Raw genomic sequence first — 16095 nt, 5'->3', positions numbered from 1 at the left:
GATCCTCCCAGACCAGGGCTCGAACCCGTGTCCCCTGCATTGGCAGGCAGACTCTCAACCACTGCGCCACCAGGGAAGCCCCCCCTGTGGTTTTAAGAGAATCTCAATTATTCTTTTAAGTTGTGAGAAGCCTAAAAGTGAGTGCTTATTACTCAGAAAATATTCTGTTTGAGAAGAAAGTAATTTAAAGCAATCAGAAGCAGAAGTTAATTTGTTTCCTGGAAACTTTATATTGGTTCAAGCTTACGCAGTTACTGTGGACCCTATCTAATTATCATAATTTTATTTATGTGCATGACATTAAATTTACATAAAGTAGAAGGAGAAAATATGACAAACTTTTAAGTACTAGGGAGGAAAAAGCAGATCGGGTATAAAAAGCAAGCAATTTGCAAATCAGCTATACATTTCAGGGAAGTATAGGGGTAAAATGTTAACAGAAGACACCTTTGATAATATGAAGAGGTGACATGAAAGAAAAATACCACTGGCTAGCAACCTGAAAAGAGATTCTGCTTTTAGCTTCTAAATTGTCACTAATTGTCTCTGTGACTCTTCCATGGGACTTTTCCATTCCATAGTTGTGTTTATATTATTTTACAGGCTTCTTTAGGTTAATATGTTTTTGTGATTGCCATGTAGAATTAGATTGAGGACATTTTTGAGAAGGTTTACATGTATTTTTTTGTGGATACTTCCTTTTGAAGGTCAGGAATGTGCGTGGTTCTGGCAGTTCATCTGCCCCAATATTCATGGGATCATTTAAAAAAAATCAAATTTGTATCTTGACAGATTTTCCTGAGCTCATTTGGAACTGACTTGAATATAGTGCAAAAGTTGCTAAGTGTATGTTAACTTGCGCTAGAGGTGTAGAATTTGTACCTCTAAGGAACTATGGGAAATATTTTTTTTATTGGAAGTGGGGCAATTGATTTGAAACATATAGAATACTTGTTTTTTTAGGCCCATTTAATATTTAAGGTCATTTTGCTAATTTAGGATCTTAAAAATATATGTTGTGTGCGGGTTTGTTTTTTTTAGAAAACTGAGTAAGCTACCATTTTAAGATTTGCTGTATTTGAGAGGTAGTCTGAAACAATCCAATAAAAGCAAATGTCACTGTATTTAGGGGACTTACTGACTTCTACATTTTTCAAACCAATAGAGAAAAACTCATTTCAGAAGAGTGCTGGGGCTGGGAGTGGTAGGAGAGAGGAGATGTCCTTCTCCCTAAAGAAGCTCTTCTCAAAACACAACATTGGCATGTATAACTTTTGTCATATGTAACTTTTATTTATTCAGCCTTTTTCAGAGGAAGCTGTCAGTTATTTTGGAGAAAATAAGCTTTGCTTTTGCCTAAAAAATATCTTTGAGCAAATAAGGTGAATATAAACTAAATTAATATCAAGGATAAGTGGATTAACTGCCAATAAGACAACAGTTTTTGGCTTTCTAACATTGGTTTCACTGAGCAGCCCTCTTGGCTTTAATTTTGTTTTAAACAGAAATCAGAAACCATTTTCATGTATGCTCAGAAAGGATGTTTTTCACAAACGAAATGGTGACTTTAAGAACTTCATTTTGATCAGGTGATCTTTGGCTAGTGTCCTTGGTATTTTGAAATGAATTTTGATACAGGTTGCTAATAGCAGAGATTTTGTACTCTGTATTCAGTGATGGACCACATGGCTTTGATGAGTTGGCACCTCAGAACAATCCATGCATACATAGCTTACTATTTATTGACTCATGAGCCATAGGCATAGAAGAGAAAAGATTTAAATTTTATCTTGAAGATAAAATCTTAAATCTTAATTTTTTTTTTCTTTCCTTGATGATTTTTAATTTCTTTCTACCTTTTCATTTTTCTACTAGGGCGACATACCGTCTGTTGAATACCTCTTACAAAATGGAAGTGACCCGAATGTTAAAGACCATGCTGGATGGACACCATTGGTAGTTTTCTAGTTGTTTGTTTTTATTATCATTCTGTTTATGTTTTATAGTTATTATAGTTTATAGTTATGTAGTCATCTATATATCATCCTCTACCACATATACAATCTCTTTTTAATCTGAAGAACTTACATTTTCAACAAATAAGAGTAAATGATTATGTTTTATCTAGCTTTTCTGTTGTGACGGGCGAAAAATTGGCTACCTTTTGACTGACTACATTTAGATTTAAGAATCCAATTACACCATATTGCTGAATTTAGCTCATTTATGGAGAGGTAACTGCTACAGCTGACATCAGGCTCCATTCTGCAGCATTGCATGTCATTGGAACCACATTTCTTGGAACAAAGAGAGGTCAGAGGAACTGGGTGTAGGAATGTATCACAAGGCAGTGATTCTTATTGAGGATCTGTCTTAGGCTCACTTATACCCTATCCAGGGTATAACACACAGAGGCAGTAGAAATCTTTGCTCATGTTAAACATTTTTTAAAGTCTTTGCTTATTATTACTAAAAAAAAAGTGTGAAGGATAGTCTGGAAAAAGAATGGTACAAATACATGGGAACAAGTGCTATATCGGCTAATTACATTAGGACAGTAGCATGTGGCTTGAATGCAGCCATAGAAGTGTTAAGAGATGAGGTGGATGCCCTTATTCTGTGAACTGTAAATTCACAGAAATTGAGAGAGTCTCATTAGAACAGGTGCAAAAAAGGTTTTAAAGTTGTATATAATGACTTCTCCTTGCCAATTTTTTAAGCTGGGAGTATTTAGTCTGGATCAGAGTCACTTTGTTGTTTGGACTCCACAGGCTGGCTAACCTTTTCAAAGAATGGTTAATTTTTCTTTTAAGCCACTAAGACAAACTGTAGTAGAAGTTGGTGAGTGATTTAGAGGACCTGATGCCTTTAAAAAGTATGGCATGCCAGAGGTTTATTAGAATAATACAACATAGTGGCATTGTTAGCAGATCATTAAACATAAGGAAAGACGTGCATGTAAAGCATCTTTGAACATTCATTCAGTAAGCTCTTTTTGAGTGCCTACTCTGTGTTTTTTCTGTTATCATTGGCACCAGCCATACAGTATCTGTAGCTTCAGCAGTTGGAGAGGCTTTTCTTATAAATACTCATTCTAGGATATTCACTCTGTTGGGCGCTTATATAAACATGCAGGTGCACCGCTTAGCTTATGGCTAAGCCCCTGATTTGGTGAGTTCTATTCAGCCTTGGAGGATTTCAGATTTTATGCATGATCTGGTTGTTAAATATTTTCTATGTTTTTTTTTTTTGTCTTGTTTTAAATTTCTTACTGTAGAACAATTTAGGAGCCATAATTGGCCCAAAGCTATATTTTCTTCCAAATTAAGAGCGCTTGACCCAAGGCTCAAATGAAAAAAATCTTTTTCCATGAATTGCATAAATCTTGATTGCCATGCATCTTACCATAAAGACTATTAATAGTGGCTTTTACTCTGTCAAGAACTTATGGTTTAGTATGAGTATTTAGGTAAGAACCAATTTACTGATCGAGGTTCACATTTAGTTTTCTAAAGTGTGGTTTTGTTATGATACTGTTCATTGCTCTTCCTCATCACTCTTCTTTTTCTTTAATTAGCACGAAGCCTGCAATCACGGGCACCTGAAGGTGGTGGAATTGCTGCTCCAGCACAAGGCGTTGGTGAACACCACTGGGTATCAGAACGACTCACCTCTTCACGACGCAGCCAAGAATGGGCATGTGGATATAGTCAAGCTGTTACTCTCCTATGGAGCCTCCAGGAACGCCGTGTAAGTAGTTCAACTTAAACACTGTTCTTTTCACTGACTTATTCTTGAATCAAGGTCTGTGATGAAACAGACTTTACTACCCAAGTTGATGGCTCTGTTTTCTTTCACAACTAAATTTAGATGTGGCCATTATATTCTGGATTTAATATCAGCATTCATGCCCTTTTCCTTTATGATACTTACATATTTGAGGGAGATTTGCTCTTTTAATTCAGAAACAGTTGTCAAGTTAACTTTGGAAGCTTTGACTTTCTGGAAAAATTCACTTAGTTTTTATATTATATAAAGTGATTCATACTTATTAATAAGGCAAGAATTAGAAGCATATTACTACTTTGTATGCTTCCCAATACTTTAGAATTGTTTTAAATATTCTGTGCCTTTTCTCCTTTTTTTTTTTGCATATTTAGTGTAACCACAGTTAAAATATGTAAGAATTCAGATGTTAGGCAAGTGCAGTCAAATTATTTCTTAGATTTTTTTACATCATTCAAACGAGCTCTGGGTAAATTGTTTTGCAGTGTTAGGGCAGAGAGACACATTAGTGAATGCTGGCGGCTGCATTTTAAAATTGCTGTTGTCAAGAGTGTCACAAGCAAATGCTGTATGTGGATTTTATATCTTTAATCTCTAACTTGGTTCATGTCTCCCTGTATATTACTTTACTCTTTTCAGTTAATGAGGTAGTTGAAATGAAAATGCAAGAATTGCCTCTCTGTGCCAGCATTACTTCTACAGGTTTGGAAGGAGCACACAAAAGTCAGGACTTAACGTTGGTTACAGAGGCAAATAAGGATTACAAAATGCAGAGCTTCTAGGTTGTAATTTTTTTATAGGTAATCATATAATGTAATTGAAAAACAAGTTAATAACACAGGAATGTACCATACCTTGGTGCTGTTAGTTTTGGTAAGTGTTTTTAATATCCTTTATTTCCCATCACATGTAATAAGATAGGGCAAGCTCAGGGAATACATATCTTATATTTTTAAATTTTTCTGTTTTTTTACGTACACACACATACACGTACACGGTATGTGTTCATGTATGTGTGTGTGTGTATATACATATATATACATATCTAACAGATATGACCCTCCTGTGGGCATAGCAATCCATTTGATAGAGCAAGTGGTTGCTTGGGTCAGGTGAAACAGGATAGTTTCTATTCACGGGTTCTTAAATCAGCCATGACTACTCTAATGAATGGAACACTGGTCAGGGCATTAGGGATTCCAGCTTTTATTTGTGACTCCATTATTGACTTTATAGCCTCAGGCAGGTTAGTTTCTGTGCCTTGGTGTCCTTACCTATAAAACATGGATGATGCCGGCTGCTTTTCTATTTCTTCAGAGCATAGTGAGGATTAATGAGCCAAAACACAGGGCCTGTCTTATGGGGTGTACACCATGATTCTTCACTACATTGTGAAGCTCATTAATACACAAGGTGAGGGCCTGAGACAGTGAGCGGGTCTGCCTTCACAGGTGCCTTCTCAGATAGCTGTGTTGTTCTCAATAGGCTTACATAGTGAAGTGGCAGTTTTAGGTACATCGATAGGCCAGCATGTCCAGTAGATCTTTCTGCATTCATGAAAATGCTCCATATCTGTGCTGGGCACTCAGTAGCTACTAGACATCTGTTACTATTCAACACTTGAAATGTGGCTATTGCTACTGAGGAAATAAATTTTAAAATGTATTTTAATTAATTTAAATAGTCACATATGCCAAGTGGCTACTGCATTCCAGAGAGCTGGTTGATATAGTTAGGATAGTAGGGAAGGAAGGTTTATTTGGTGACAGAAGTTGGGAATGATGTTGGATAGAGGATAGTAAGGCAACTATAGGGCAAATGCAAGAGTCGATTTAGTCTAGGGTGTAACAGGGTGGGAGCTGTTTCTAAACATCCTTATTTTGTGGACTATTGGTCATTATACTTAAGTATTTTCTGTGTTTTCTGCTTTCTGTTTTATTTTGTGGTGGTAGTTGTTGACCTGATTGGCTTTGCCATTTACTAACTGGTTTCCTTTTCAGATTACTTTTCATAAAGCAGCCCAAGAACTTTAAAAATATGCACTTCTGGTCAAATGACTTACTTGCTTAAAACCCTTCACTGGCACCTCTTAATGTTTTTACAATAAAAGTCAGACTTCAAAACATGGTTTGTGGGGCCCCAGACGGTCTGGCTCTCCTCATCCCTCCAGCCCCGTCTCTCTGCAGTTCCTCCTGCCCCCTTCTCCTTCAGCCTTTTTTTGCACTAGCACTTCTAAATTTTTATTTCCTTAAAATGTGCCAAGCTGTTTTGCTTCCTAACCTTTAAATATGCTTTCCCTTTGTCCTGAGTATTCGTTTTTGGTGGTCATTTTCTCATTCTTTGGGTTCCATCTTAGGTATCATTTCTTTTTGGCTGGCTTTCCCGAATCCTTTGTCTGTGTGTGACACTTCCTCCCAGTCATAGACCAGAGGTGGTAGTGCCTCTGCCTCTTACTATCTTCTCATTAGGTAGTATGCGCTAGGTACCAGGGATCGTGCCTGCTCTCCCAGGCCCTGCCGAGTGCCTAACGTAGTCCGTACCCACATTTATTTGTAGAGTGAATTAGTAAGTGTTCGAATGCATAGAAAGATGGTATATTTTTTCCTCTCTTGATAAAAGGGGCTGATGAGCTGAAAATAGGAATTGCTTCCCTCTGCTCCCAACTTGACTATAATTGTGAAGAGAATGTCTAAAACCAAGTTTCCATAAGCTGCACCTTGTCTAGGCCGGTAGAAAGGGTTCCTGGTAGATGTCAGAGTAAATGATGTGGGCTCCCTGAGCAGAATTGTTAGTCTCTTGCCCATTAGGCATCCATGTTACCTTTTGTGGGATCACAGAATAATTTCCCAAAGTAATTCCTCCAGCCTTGGCATTTTTAAGGTCTATTTTTCTTTCTGCCAGTGTTCTGTCTATTGTCTTTCTAGAGTTAAGTACTTCCAGGTGAGAATAGGTGAAGTTTGTTCCTGTGCCTTCCTCCATCCCTTAAGCAGAGCGTGGGGAGCGGGGCATGGGGACTCTATAGGGTTCTTACTACTCTTTTTTTTTTGCCTGAAGTTCTTGTTCCTTTTAAGCCATTAATATCTCAGACTCCAGACTCTGAGTTGGCAAACATGCTTTTCTTTTTTTTCTCTGTTACTCTTACTGTATCTCTTTTCTCAATAACCAGGACTACACTCTTTCCATCCCTGGGAGAAGAGTAGGGACCTTCTCCCTACTCTTAGAGTAGAAGAAAGTAGCAGAAGAAAGAGTAGAAGAAAGGGCAAAAACTATTCTTTTATCTTTCCTTCGTTAGGCCTTGGTACTTTGACTGATTGAAGTTGTAGATAAGTAGGGTCCTTTTGCTTATTCTAAATTTCTAAATGGCATTCTTTAGCTCTAGAACAGACATTTTGGCAATCTTTATTATCTCAAAGTTGAAGTCTTCTTTCTACTTAGATGCCTTCTTTTCCTGGGTTTCCAATGAAATGCTGTTAGGTTTTCTCATTCTCTTCTCCATCACTCCCTTTACTTCTTCATCTCCCCAGTTGTTTTATCTGCTACTTGTATTCTAGTAGGAGTGAACAGACAGTTATATTAGTGGTTACAGAACAGTATGATACAGGCCTTCATAGCTCAATGCCCCAAGATTCTATGAAAATCCAGCATAGGGGCTAGAAATATGACTAGAGGACGTCATGAAAGGCTTTCTAGAGGAAGTAGCACTTCAACTGAATTTGAAGAAAAAGAATAGGAGGATGGGCTTTTCAGAAAGAAGATGATGGGTGCTAAGGTACTACGGCCAGACTGCTTGTTGGTTCACTTCTAGGAGCTGATACAAGACTGGAATGAAGGGAGGGAGGAGGATGAGATGAGAGGCCAGAGAAGGTGGGCAGAAGCAGTGAAAGGCCTTGTGTGCTAAAGAGTTCAAATTTTAAGTTGAAAACTTTCACCTCCACACTGGGCAGGAAGTTCAGTGCAGAGGTGTGTCCAATAATCTAGGGGACAAGTGATGAGAGTCTGAATTAAAGTGGTGACAGTAGCAGTGGGGGGTGGAGGGGAAATTGGCTGTTTTTATCAGTTTATTCCTTCACATGAAGTTTGATTTACTATGTTAAGTTTCAAAAATATCCTATTATGATTTTGATTAAAATTGGGTAAGTGTATAGATTATAGTGGATTAATAAAGTTGATTTCTCACTCAGGACCATGGTATGTTTCTGTTTATTTAAGTCTTCTGTTATACATCTTAGTCAAGTTTTTAATCTGTTTTATATATGTGTGTTTGTATACACATGCAGCTAACTATTTATTGAGATTTTCCTAGGTATTTGAGCCTTTTGTTGCCCTGGTGAAGTGGATATTCTGTTAATAAATATAACTTCTTATTCCTGATATAGAGGAAAGCTGTTGACTTTAGTGTGTTTCTCTTATACCTAGCCAACACCTAATTTGAAGGATTTAATGGTCATTTATTAACTTTTATTTCTTACTGCCTTTGTCACAGTTTCCAGAACAATATTATAAAATAATATTGATAGTTGGCATGCTTGTTGTTTTCTCATTTTTAAAAGATATTGACTGTAGGTTTATAAGTCACTATTAAAATCAATATTAAAAGTAAAGATCTTCTCATACAGATGGCCAACAGGCACATGAAAAGGTACTCACATCACTAATTCTTAGAGAAATGCAGATCAAAACCACAGTGAGGTACCTACCACCTCACACTGGTCAGAATGGCCACCATCAAAAAGTCTACAAGTAATAAATGCTGAAGAGGGTGTGGAGAAAAGGGAACCCTCCTACACTGTTGATGGGAATGTAAATTGGTGCAACTGCTATGGAAAACAGTATGGAGACTCCTTAAAAAACTAAAAATAGAGCTGCCATATGATCCTGGGATCCCACTCCTGGGCCTACACCCGGAGAAAACCATAATTCGAAAGGATTCATGCACCCTGATGTTCATTGCAGCACTGTTTACAATAGCCAAGACATGGAAGCAACCTAAACGTCCATTGACAGGAATTGATAAAGAAGAGGTGGTATACATATAAATACAATGGAATATTACTCAGCCATGAAAAAGAATGAAATAATGCCATTTGCAGCAACATGGATGGACCTAGAGATTATCATACTAAGTGAAGTAAGTCAGAGAAAGACAAATACCATATAATATCACTTTTATGTGGAATCTAAAATATGATACAAATGAACTTATTTACAAAACTGAAACAGACTCACAGACATAGAAAACAAACTTATAGCTACCAAAGGGGAAAGGGGATGGGTGAGGGATAAATTAGGAGTTTGGGATTAGCAGATACAAACTACTATAAATAAAATAGATAAGCAACAAGGTCCTACTGTATAGCACAGGGAACTGTATTCAATATCCTATAATAAACCATGGTGGAAAAGACTATGAAAAATATATATATATGTGTGTATATATATGTATGTATAACTGAATCACTTTGCTATATACCAGAAAATAGCACAACATTGTAAATCAACTATACTTCAATAAAAAAAAAAAAAAAAAGATCTTCTTCCCAGTTATTTTACCATTTTTAAACAAGACTGTATTTTATTTTATTAAATGATTTTGAGATGATCTTAGACTTTTTGCCTGTTGATGTCATTAACACATTTTAAAATATTACACCATGTTGCATGCCTGGGATAAACTTGACTTTGTGTATTGTGTTATTCTTTAAACAAATACATTAGTTTGCTAGGGTTTTATTTAAGACTTTTTCATCTATAGGTATAAGTTAGAATGGTTTGTTGTTTTAGGTTTTTTGCCCTCAGATTTTGATATGAAATCATACTGATAGCTTCTTAAAAATAATCAGGATGCTTTCCACCTTCTTTGGTCTGGGGGATGTGAATGGAGTATCTTACAGAAATAATTCCCACCCTACCTCCTGTTTTCCATCCCCTGTCCCTTGTCTCCAACCTGATATAACATTATTTATTTTGATAACTTTCATACTGTACAATATTTGGAGATCTCTCTCAATTTGGTTACTAGTTGTTATCACTCTGAAATACTAATGTATTAATAATAGAGTACAGGAACTAAAGAGAAACTGACTTTTTGTTATCCCATTAAATTTATTCTGAAATCGTCCCTGTGGACTATAATACAAAGTTTACCTATTTTATAATTTTATCTGAGCCCATATATGTACTTCTGACTTTATCTTTTATTTTGATTTAATTTTAATATTCTAATACTTTACTGTTTTCTTAAAGTCACATTTTGCTTAGAGTACTTTCTTACGTGCTTTGAGCTTTTGCTGCGCAAACTTTGGCATTTTTTAAATGCCTCTTACATTTGAATACAGTGTTAATTCATTTAACTCTGAATTTACTTGTGTTTTGCATGAGAAATTTACTTCTTAAGGACTAAAATAAGAGTCCATTACCTAAGAAGGAAAATTCGTTCTATATTAACTTCAGATATGAGAATAAGGTTCTCATATCTTCTATACTTCTTTGTTGCTCAAGAATATTTATATTGATAACTGTTCAAAACCTCATTGGCTATCCATCTGCACTGCCTTCTGTGCATCCCAGTGTGAACTTAAAACCAGCGCTATTCCAGTCACATCAGAACTATTTTGAGTGTTTGGAGAATATCATATGCTTTTTTTTTTTTTTTAAACAGAAATACAGAGTTTAGGATTTGGTACTTTGTCTGCTATTAACAGAGTTTTCCTTGCAAGGATGTAGAATTCTTAATTAGAATAGTATATAGACCATTGGACTTATTAATTATTCCACTGCCCTAGTTAATGTTTAAAAAATTAATCTATAACAGATAATTTATGTTTTATAGCTTTTAGAAAAACATGTTGCTCTTTTGAATTTCTCTGCTTTTTCTTGCTTCACCGCAATTCAAGTGACTTGAAAACTTAAAATCTATGTTTGCAATTTCATAGTTGTTCATAAAGGATTTCATCATGGACCGTCTTGGTATTCTGTCATGCATGATAGGTTTAGCATTACTAAAAAAGCCTTTTTGCATGTGTGTTTGGGATTGAATGATCTATATGTGCAAGTGCAAGTTTAAATTTGCCCATCTCTCCTTCTACTAGTGGTAAAACTTATCTTGGGCACAGTTGTAGGTGGGTGTCTATTCTATCATTCTTGAGGGGAAAAGGACATTGAAGTGCTATACTATATTCTGAACTCTACCTTTGGGGTAAAGCCAAAATGTTAAACACCTGCAAAAAAGCTGAAGTGTTAAACTTCCTTTTTATTAGCCTTAGTGGTTAAAAAGAATCCTAGTGAGGAAAGGAATTTTCAGAGTCATCTAGTTTATACATTTTTTTAAAATTAATTAATTAATTAATTACTTTTTTTTGGCTGTGTTGGGTCTTCGTTTCTGTGTGAGGGCTTTCTCTAGTTGCGGCGAGCGGGGGCCACTCTTCATCGCGGTGCGCGGGCCTCTCACTGTCGCGGCCTCTCTTGTTGCAGAGCACACGCTCCAGATGCGCAGGCTCAGTAGTTGTGGCGCACGGGCCCAGTTGCTCCGCGGCATGTGGAATCTTCCCAGACCAGGGCTCGAACCCGTGTCCCCTGCATTGGCAGGCAGATTCTCAACCACTGCGCCACCAGGGAAGCCCCTAGTTTATACTTTTTATCTTTACATTGTACCATTCATGCTTTTTATCTTTATGTTGTACCATATAGGAAAACATAAATCTACTCCTATTTTAATGTTGCTAAGAAACCAGGCTTCTGTCCTTCCCTTTAGTGTACATCTAAATTGTCATTACAAAGCCTACATGAAGTATGTCATAAAATTGGAGAAAATGAAGAGAAGAGGTCAACACTGGAGATGTAACTTATGTTCCTATATCTTCATTTTGTATCTGTCTCCCCAAAAATGCCAATCTGATAATATTAATAGCAAGCAATTATTGAGCACTTACTATCTGCCAGGCACTGTTTTAAGTGCTTTTGATACATTAATTCATTTGGTCCTTACATACATTAATCCTGCAAAGTAGGTTGTATTCTCATTTTACAGATGAGGAAACAGAGGCATAGGAGGTTAAATACCTCTAAAGTCGTACAACTATTGAGTGGCAGAGCTGGAATCTAAATTCAGGCCGTCTGATTGTGTAACCCTAGCTCTTAGCTACCGTGCTGTATTGATGATATCCCTTCTGCTTGCAACCGTCTAGGGAGCTGTTCAGAGTTTCTTGTGCCCTAAGGAGACAGTCCACCTCTTCAGTACCATCCTTTTTGTTTCTGGTCACAGCTTACATTTCCAGAACACCCCATTCTTCTGTGCATTCTCTCTCTTCTCTCTCTGTCTTTCTCCCCCTTCTTCTCTTCTGTCTTTCTTGCTCTTCTCTTTGTTTTTAAATTTTTTGGTGTTTCTCATTTGCCACACTAGCTCACTGCAGTGCCTTCGCACAAGCTTTACTCTCTGCTGGGAGACTTATTCTACTTCTGTACCTCCTTTTATTCTTTCTCCTTTCACATCTAAGCAGCTTCACCAGGCTTTTAAGTTCTTCCTATTTTCTTTCCTCTGCTTTTGCCCCACTGAGCTCTGTGCAGACCTTATATCTCATTGGTTCTTTAGTGACTAAAAGAGTCATTAGAAGTACTTGAATGAACGACTGTCAAACTGAGTACAAAGTGATGTTTGTAGCTTTTCCCCTATATGTACACAATTACCACTTGGTACCCACAGAGGACTGGTTCCAGGGCCCCCCACAGATACCAAAGTCTATGGATGCTCAAGTCCCTTATATAAAATGGCATAGTGTTTGCGTATAACCTATGCACATCCTCCCATATATTTTATTTATTTTTTAAATACATTTATTTATATTTTATTTATTTATTTTTGGCTGCATTGGGTCTTCGTTGCTGCACATGGGCTTTCTCTAATTGCGGCGAGTGGGGGCTACTCTTTGTTGCGGTGGCTTCTCGTTGTGGAGTACGGGCTCTAGGCACACGGGCTTCAGTAGTTGTGGCACGTGGGCTCAGTAGTTGTGGCTCGCGGGCTTTAGAGTGTAGGCTCAACAGTGGTGGCACACAGGCTTAGTTGCTCCGTGGCATGTGGGATCTTCCCGGACCAGGGATCAAACCTGTGTTCCCTACATTGGCAGGCGGATTCTTAACCACTGTGCCACCAGGGAAGTCCCCTCCCATATACTTTAAATCATCTCTAGATTACTTATAATACCTAATACAATGTAATGCTATGTAAATAGTTGCTGGCACATGACAAATTCAAGTTTTGCTTTTTGGGAACTTCCTAAAAAAAAAAATTTGTTTTTTTTAATGTTTTGACTGCTCTTGGTGAATCCGTGGACATGGAACCCGTGGAAACGGAGGGCTGACTGTATACACATATACTCATTCTGTGTGTGTTAAATAAATAAATGATTATTACTAGTTGTGATATATGTATATTATGCATATTAATATATACATGCGTTTTTATGTTGAATCCATTAATCTGTATCAGTAATGATGATCCTTCACTATTTCTTAGTAACATTTTGATAGTAAAAAGCAATAACTTATGGGCACTTAGATCTTCAAAAGTCATATCTTCAAAAATTTTATATGAAATATTTTTAAAATTATGATTTAAAATCACAGCTAAAGGAATAGAGCACGAATATATCAGATGGAAAAAAACTGGTAAAATTTGCCAATGTACTGTGTTGTGAAGGAACAGAAAAAAAAATTTGGAATCAGAGATACCTTCTTGGTTAGTGACTATATAAAATGTTTCAATTACCAATTTTTATGATTTAGGATTGATAAAGTATATCTGTATGTAATCATTTGCAATTCACTGAATTATAAAGGGCTTTTTTTGATAAGGTCATTAAGAGAACTGAATTGTCAAAAGTGGTACATTTGAAAGCTATTAATATACTGTCGTGTACTATATGTAAATTCAGCAGTGAAGATGTTGATGTTTTCCTGTGTTCTGAAAATAGTTTTAATTATATTGGTGTTGCGTTGACCCATATAGTTTAGCCAGTAGACAATTATGCTTCTCTGTTTTCACAGCTACATACTGTCTTTGTCTCTAATGACTGTTGCTTTATGCCTGATTATTTCATCAATTCTCCATATTGTGTTTGGCTCAGACACATGAGCATACAGTAATTAAACTCTTCAGCCTTGATAGAAGGCTTTCTTCCATTAATTCCATCCATTTCAACAATCACATCGCTTATTCCCTCTACAGGCCTTTCACATTCATCTACCAAATTCTAGTTTCTAGTCCTGAGTTTGAGGTCATTTTATTTGCTAATGTGTATCGTTTTTTTTTTTTTTTTTAACCTCCTCTGAAATCCATCTCACATTTTGCCTCATTACTTGTGCCTTGGTTTATGCCTTATCAGTTTTATACTTATCTCTTGAATGAGTATTTGTCCTCAGTAGGATTACAGGCAAAGACAGTGTTTTCTAAGTCTTATGTATCCCTCCAAAATACCTAGTTTAAGGTTAAGGTTTTAGGTTAAAGTATGTCAGAAAATAGGGAACATGCTCTATTTAAGAACATTTAGAAAAAAATCATTCTATAAGCTCCCTTAGTAACCCATTCTAATAAAATAGCAAATTAAATTATTGATGTTTATCCTGAGTCCATGGTGTTGCAATAAATCTAAAACAAACAAACAAAACACACTTCTTCCTTATGTAGAGATGGGGAATAATTGATTTATCCCTGTCTTCAATTAATAGTCGCATTGAGGGCTTCCCTGGAGGCGCAGTGGTTAAGAATCCGCCTGCCAATGCAGGGGACACGGGTTCGAGCCCTGGTCCGGGAAGATCCCACATGCCGCGCGGAGCAACTAAGCCCGTGCGCCACAACTACTGAGCCTGCGCTCTAGAGCCCACGAGCCACAACTACTGAAGCCCATGTGCCTAGAGCCTGTGCTCCGCAACAAGAGAAGCCACCGCAATGAGAAGCCTGCGCACCACAACGAAGAGTAGCCCCATCTCACCGCAACTAGAGAAAGCCCACGGGCAGCAACGAAGACCCAACGCAGCCAAAAATAAATAAATAAAAAATAAATAAATTAAAAAAAATAGTCACATTGATAGTCCCTTGTGACTTGTCCTCCATGTATTACCTATTTTTTTAAAAAGAATAAATCTAAAAATATATATTTTAAACTGATTTTTCACATAAATCTGTAAGCAAAGTATTATTCCATTCAAATATATCATTATGAGAAAAAAAGTTTAATGACTTTCTTGTGCCCACATAATAAAGGAGAAGTCTTACGTATGCTCTGTCTTCTCTTGCTATGGTTTTTGAAGGTGTCACATAAAATATTGTGTCTAATTCCAAATTTCAGTGGTCCACGGCAAAGCAGAATCATGACAGGGTTTAATAGGCTCCATCTCTCACGATGCAGGACTAAGGGTTTACTGATTATTTTCAATCTGTAGCATTTTTAATGTGCCGTTCTCCAGTTCATTAGCAATGCAGGAGGGCTAAGGGTTTAGCAAATTGTGTATAAGCAGAAGCCATCCATAATCCAAGTGGAGAAACCACATGGTTAAAAGCCATATCAGATAGTAAGCTTTTGTATGAAGGACTCTAAATGTAAATTAGGATCTTGCTAGTCATTTTATGAAGCAGTTCTTTAGATGGTGAAAGCATCTTACTTGTTTAAAGACAGTTGTTTCATTGGTTATTTTTTGATTTAAAGTCCTCGTTAGCTGATGGTCGTTCTTTGGGAAGTAGTTTCACTTAACATTTTTAAATGTTGTCATAGTGGACTTTTATTTGTATTTGTGTAAAATATCTATGCTGTAGTTACTGTGCATTAAAGTACACTGATTGGGCTCTTAAATTTTATTTCCTTGGAGAAATCTACATTTGTCTTTGTGAAAAAGTCCTTACGTGTGCATTGATTGTTTGGTGTTTTTTTTTTGATGCATGTAGTGACCTTTTTTTGGTTTGTTTATTCATTTTTGCACTTGGTGATTTAAGATCTAGAGTATTGATTCCTTTTTGATACATACTTACAGCATATGTATGTGAGGAGTTTGTATATTTGGTACATGGGCATAATAGAGAATGAAATTGCGCAGTATCAAGTATAGTGGATGAGATCAGCTACCTTTTGAAATAAGGTGAGCTTGTCTGCTTTAATGTATGGGAATTTGGGAAGACCCAATTTCCAGTACAGTAACTTGTGTCACTTTGCTGTAAATCAGAAAGTTGAAATACAATTGATTGTATTGTACTTCAGTTTGAGAAAAACTGTTGCCAGAAGAAAGTAACAGGTTATAGGACCTGGGCATATAGGTGAATCTGAG

General features: G+C 36.7%; 1 protein-coding gene across 1 annotated transcript in view; it reads left to right on the top strand.

The window, feature by feature from the left end:
- BARD1 (BRCA1 associated RING domain 1) overlaps positions 1-16095 on the top strand; it is a 72705-nt gene that overhangs the window by 37075 nt on the left and 19535 nt on the right. Inside the window, exons 5-6 of the mRNA XM_061204747.1 lie at positions 1876-1956; positions 3578-3750. Of these exons, the coding sequence (XP_061060730.1) occupies positions 1876-1956; positions 3578-3750 (254 nt within the window). The remainder of the gene's footprint in view (positions 1-1875; positions 1957-3577; positions 3751-16095) is intronic.

This window comes from Eubalaena glacialis, chromosome 1 (assembly GCF_028564815.1).
Source record: "Eubalaena glacialis isolate mEubGla1 chromosome 1, mEubGla1.1.hap2.+ XY, whole genome shotgun sequence".
NCBI classification, from domain to species: Eukaryota; Metazoa; Chordata; class Mammalia; order Artiodactyla; family Balaenidae; genus Eubalaena; species Eubalaena glacialis.
This window is presented reverse-complemented; position numbering and strand designations above follow the sequence as displayed.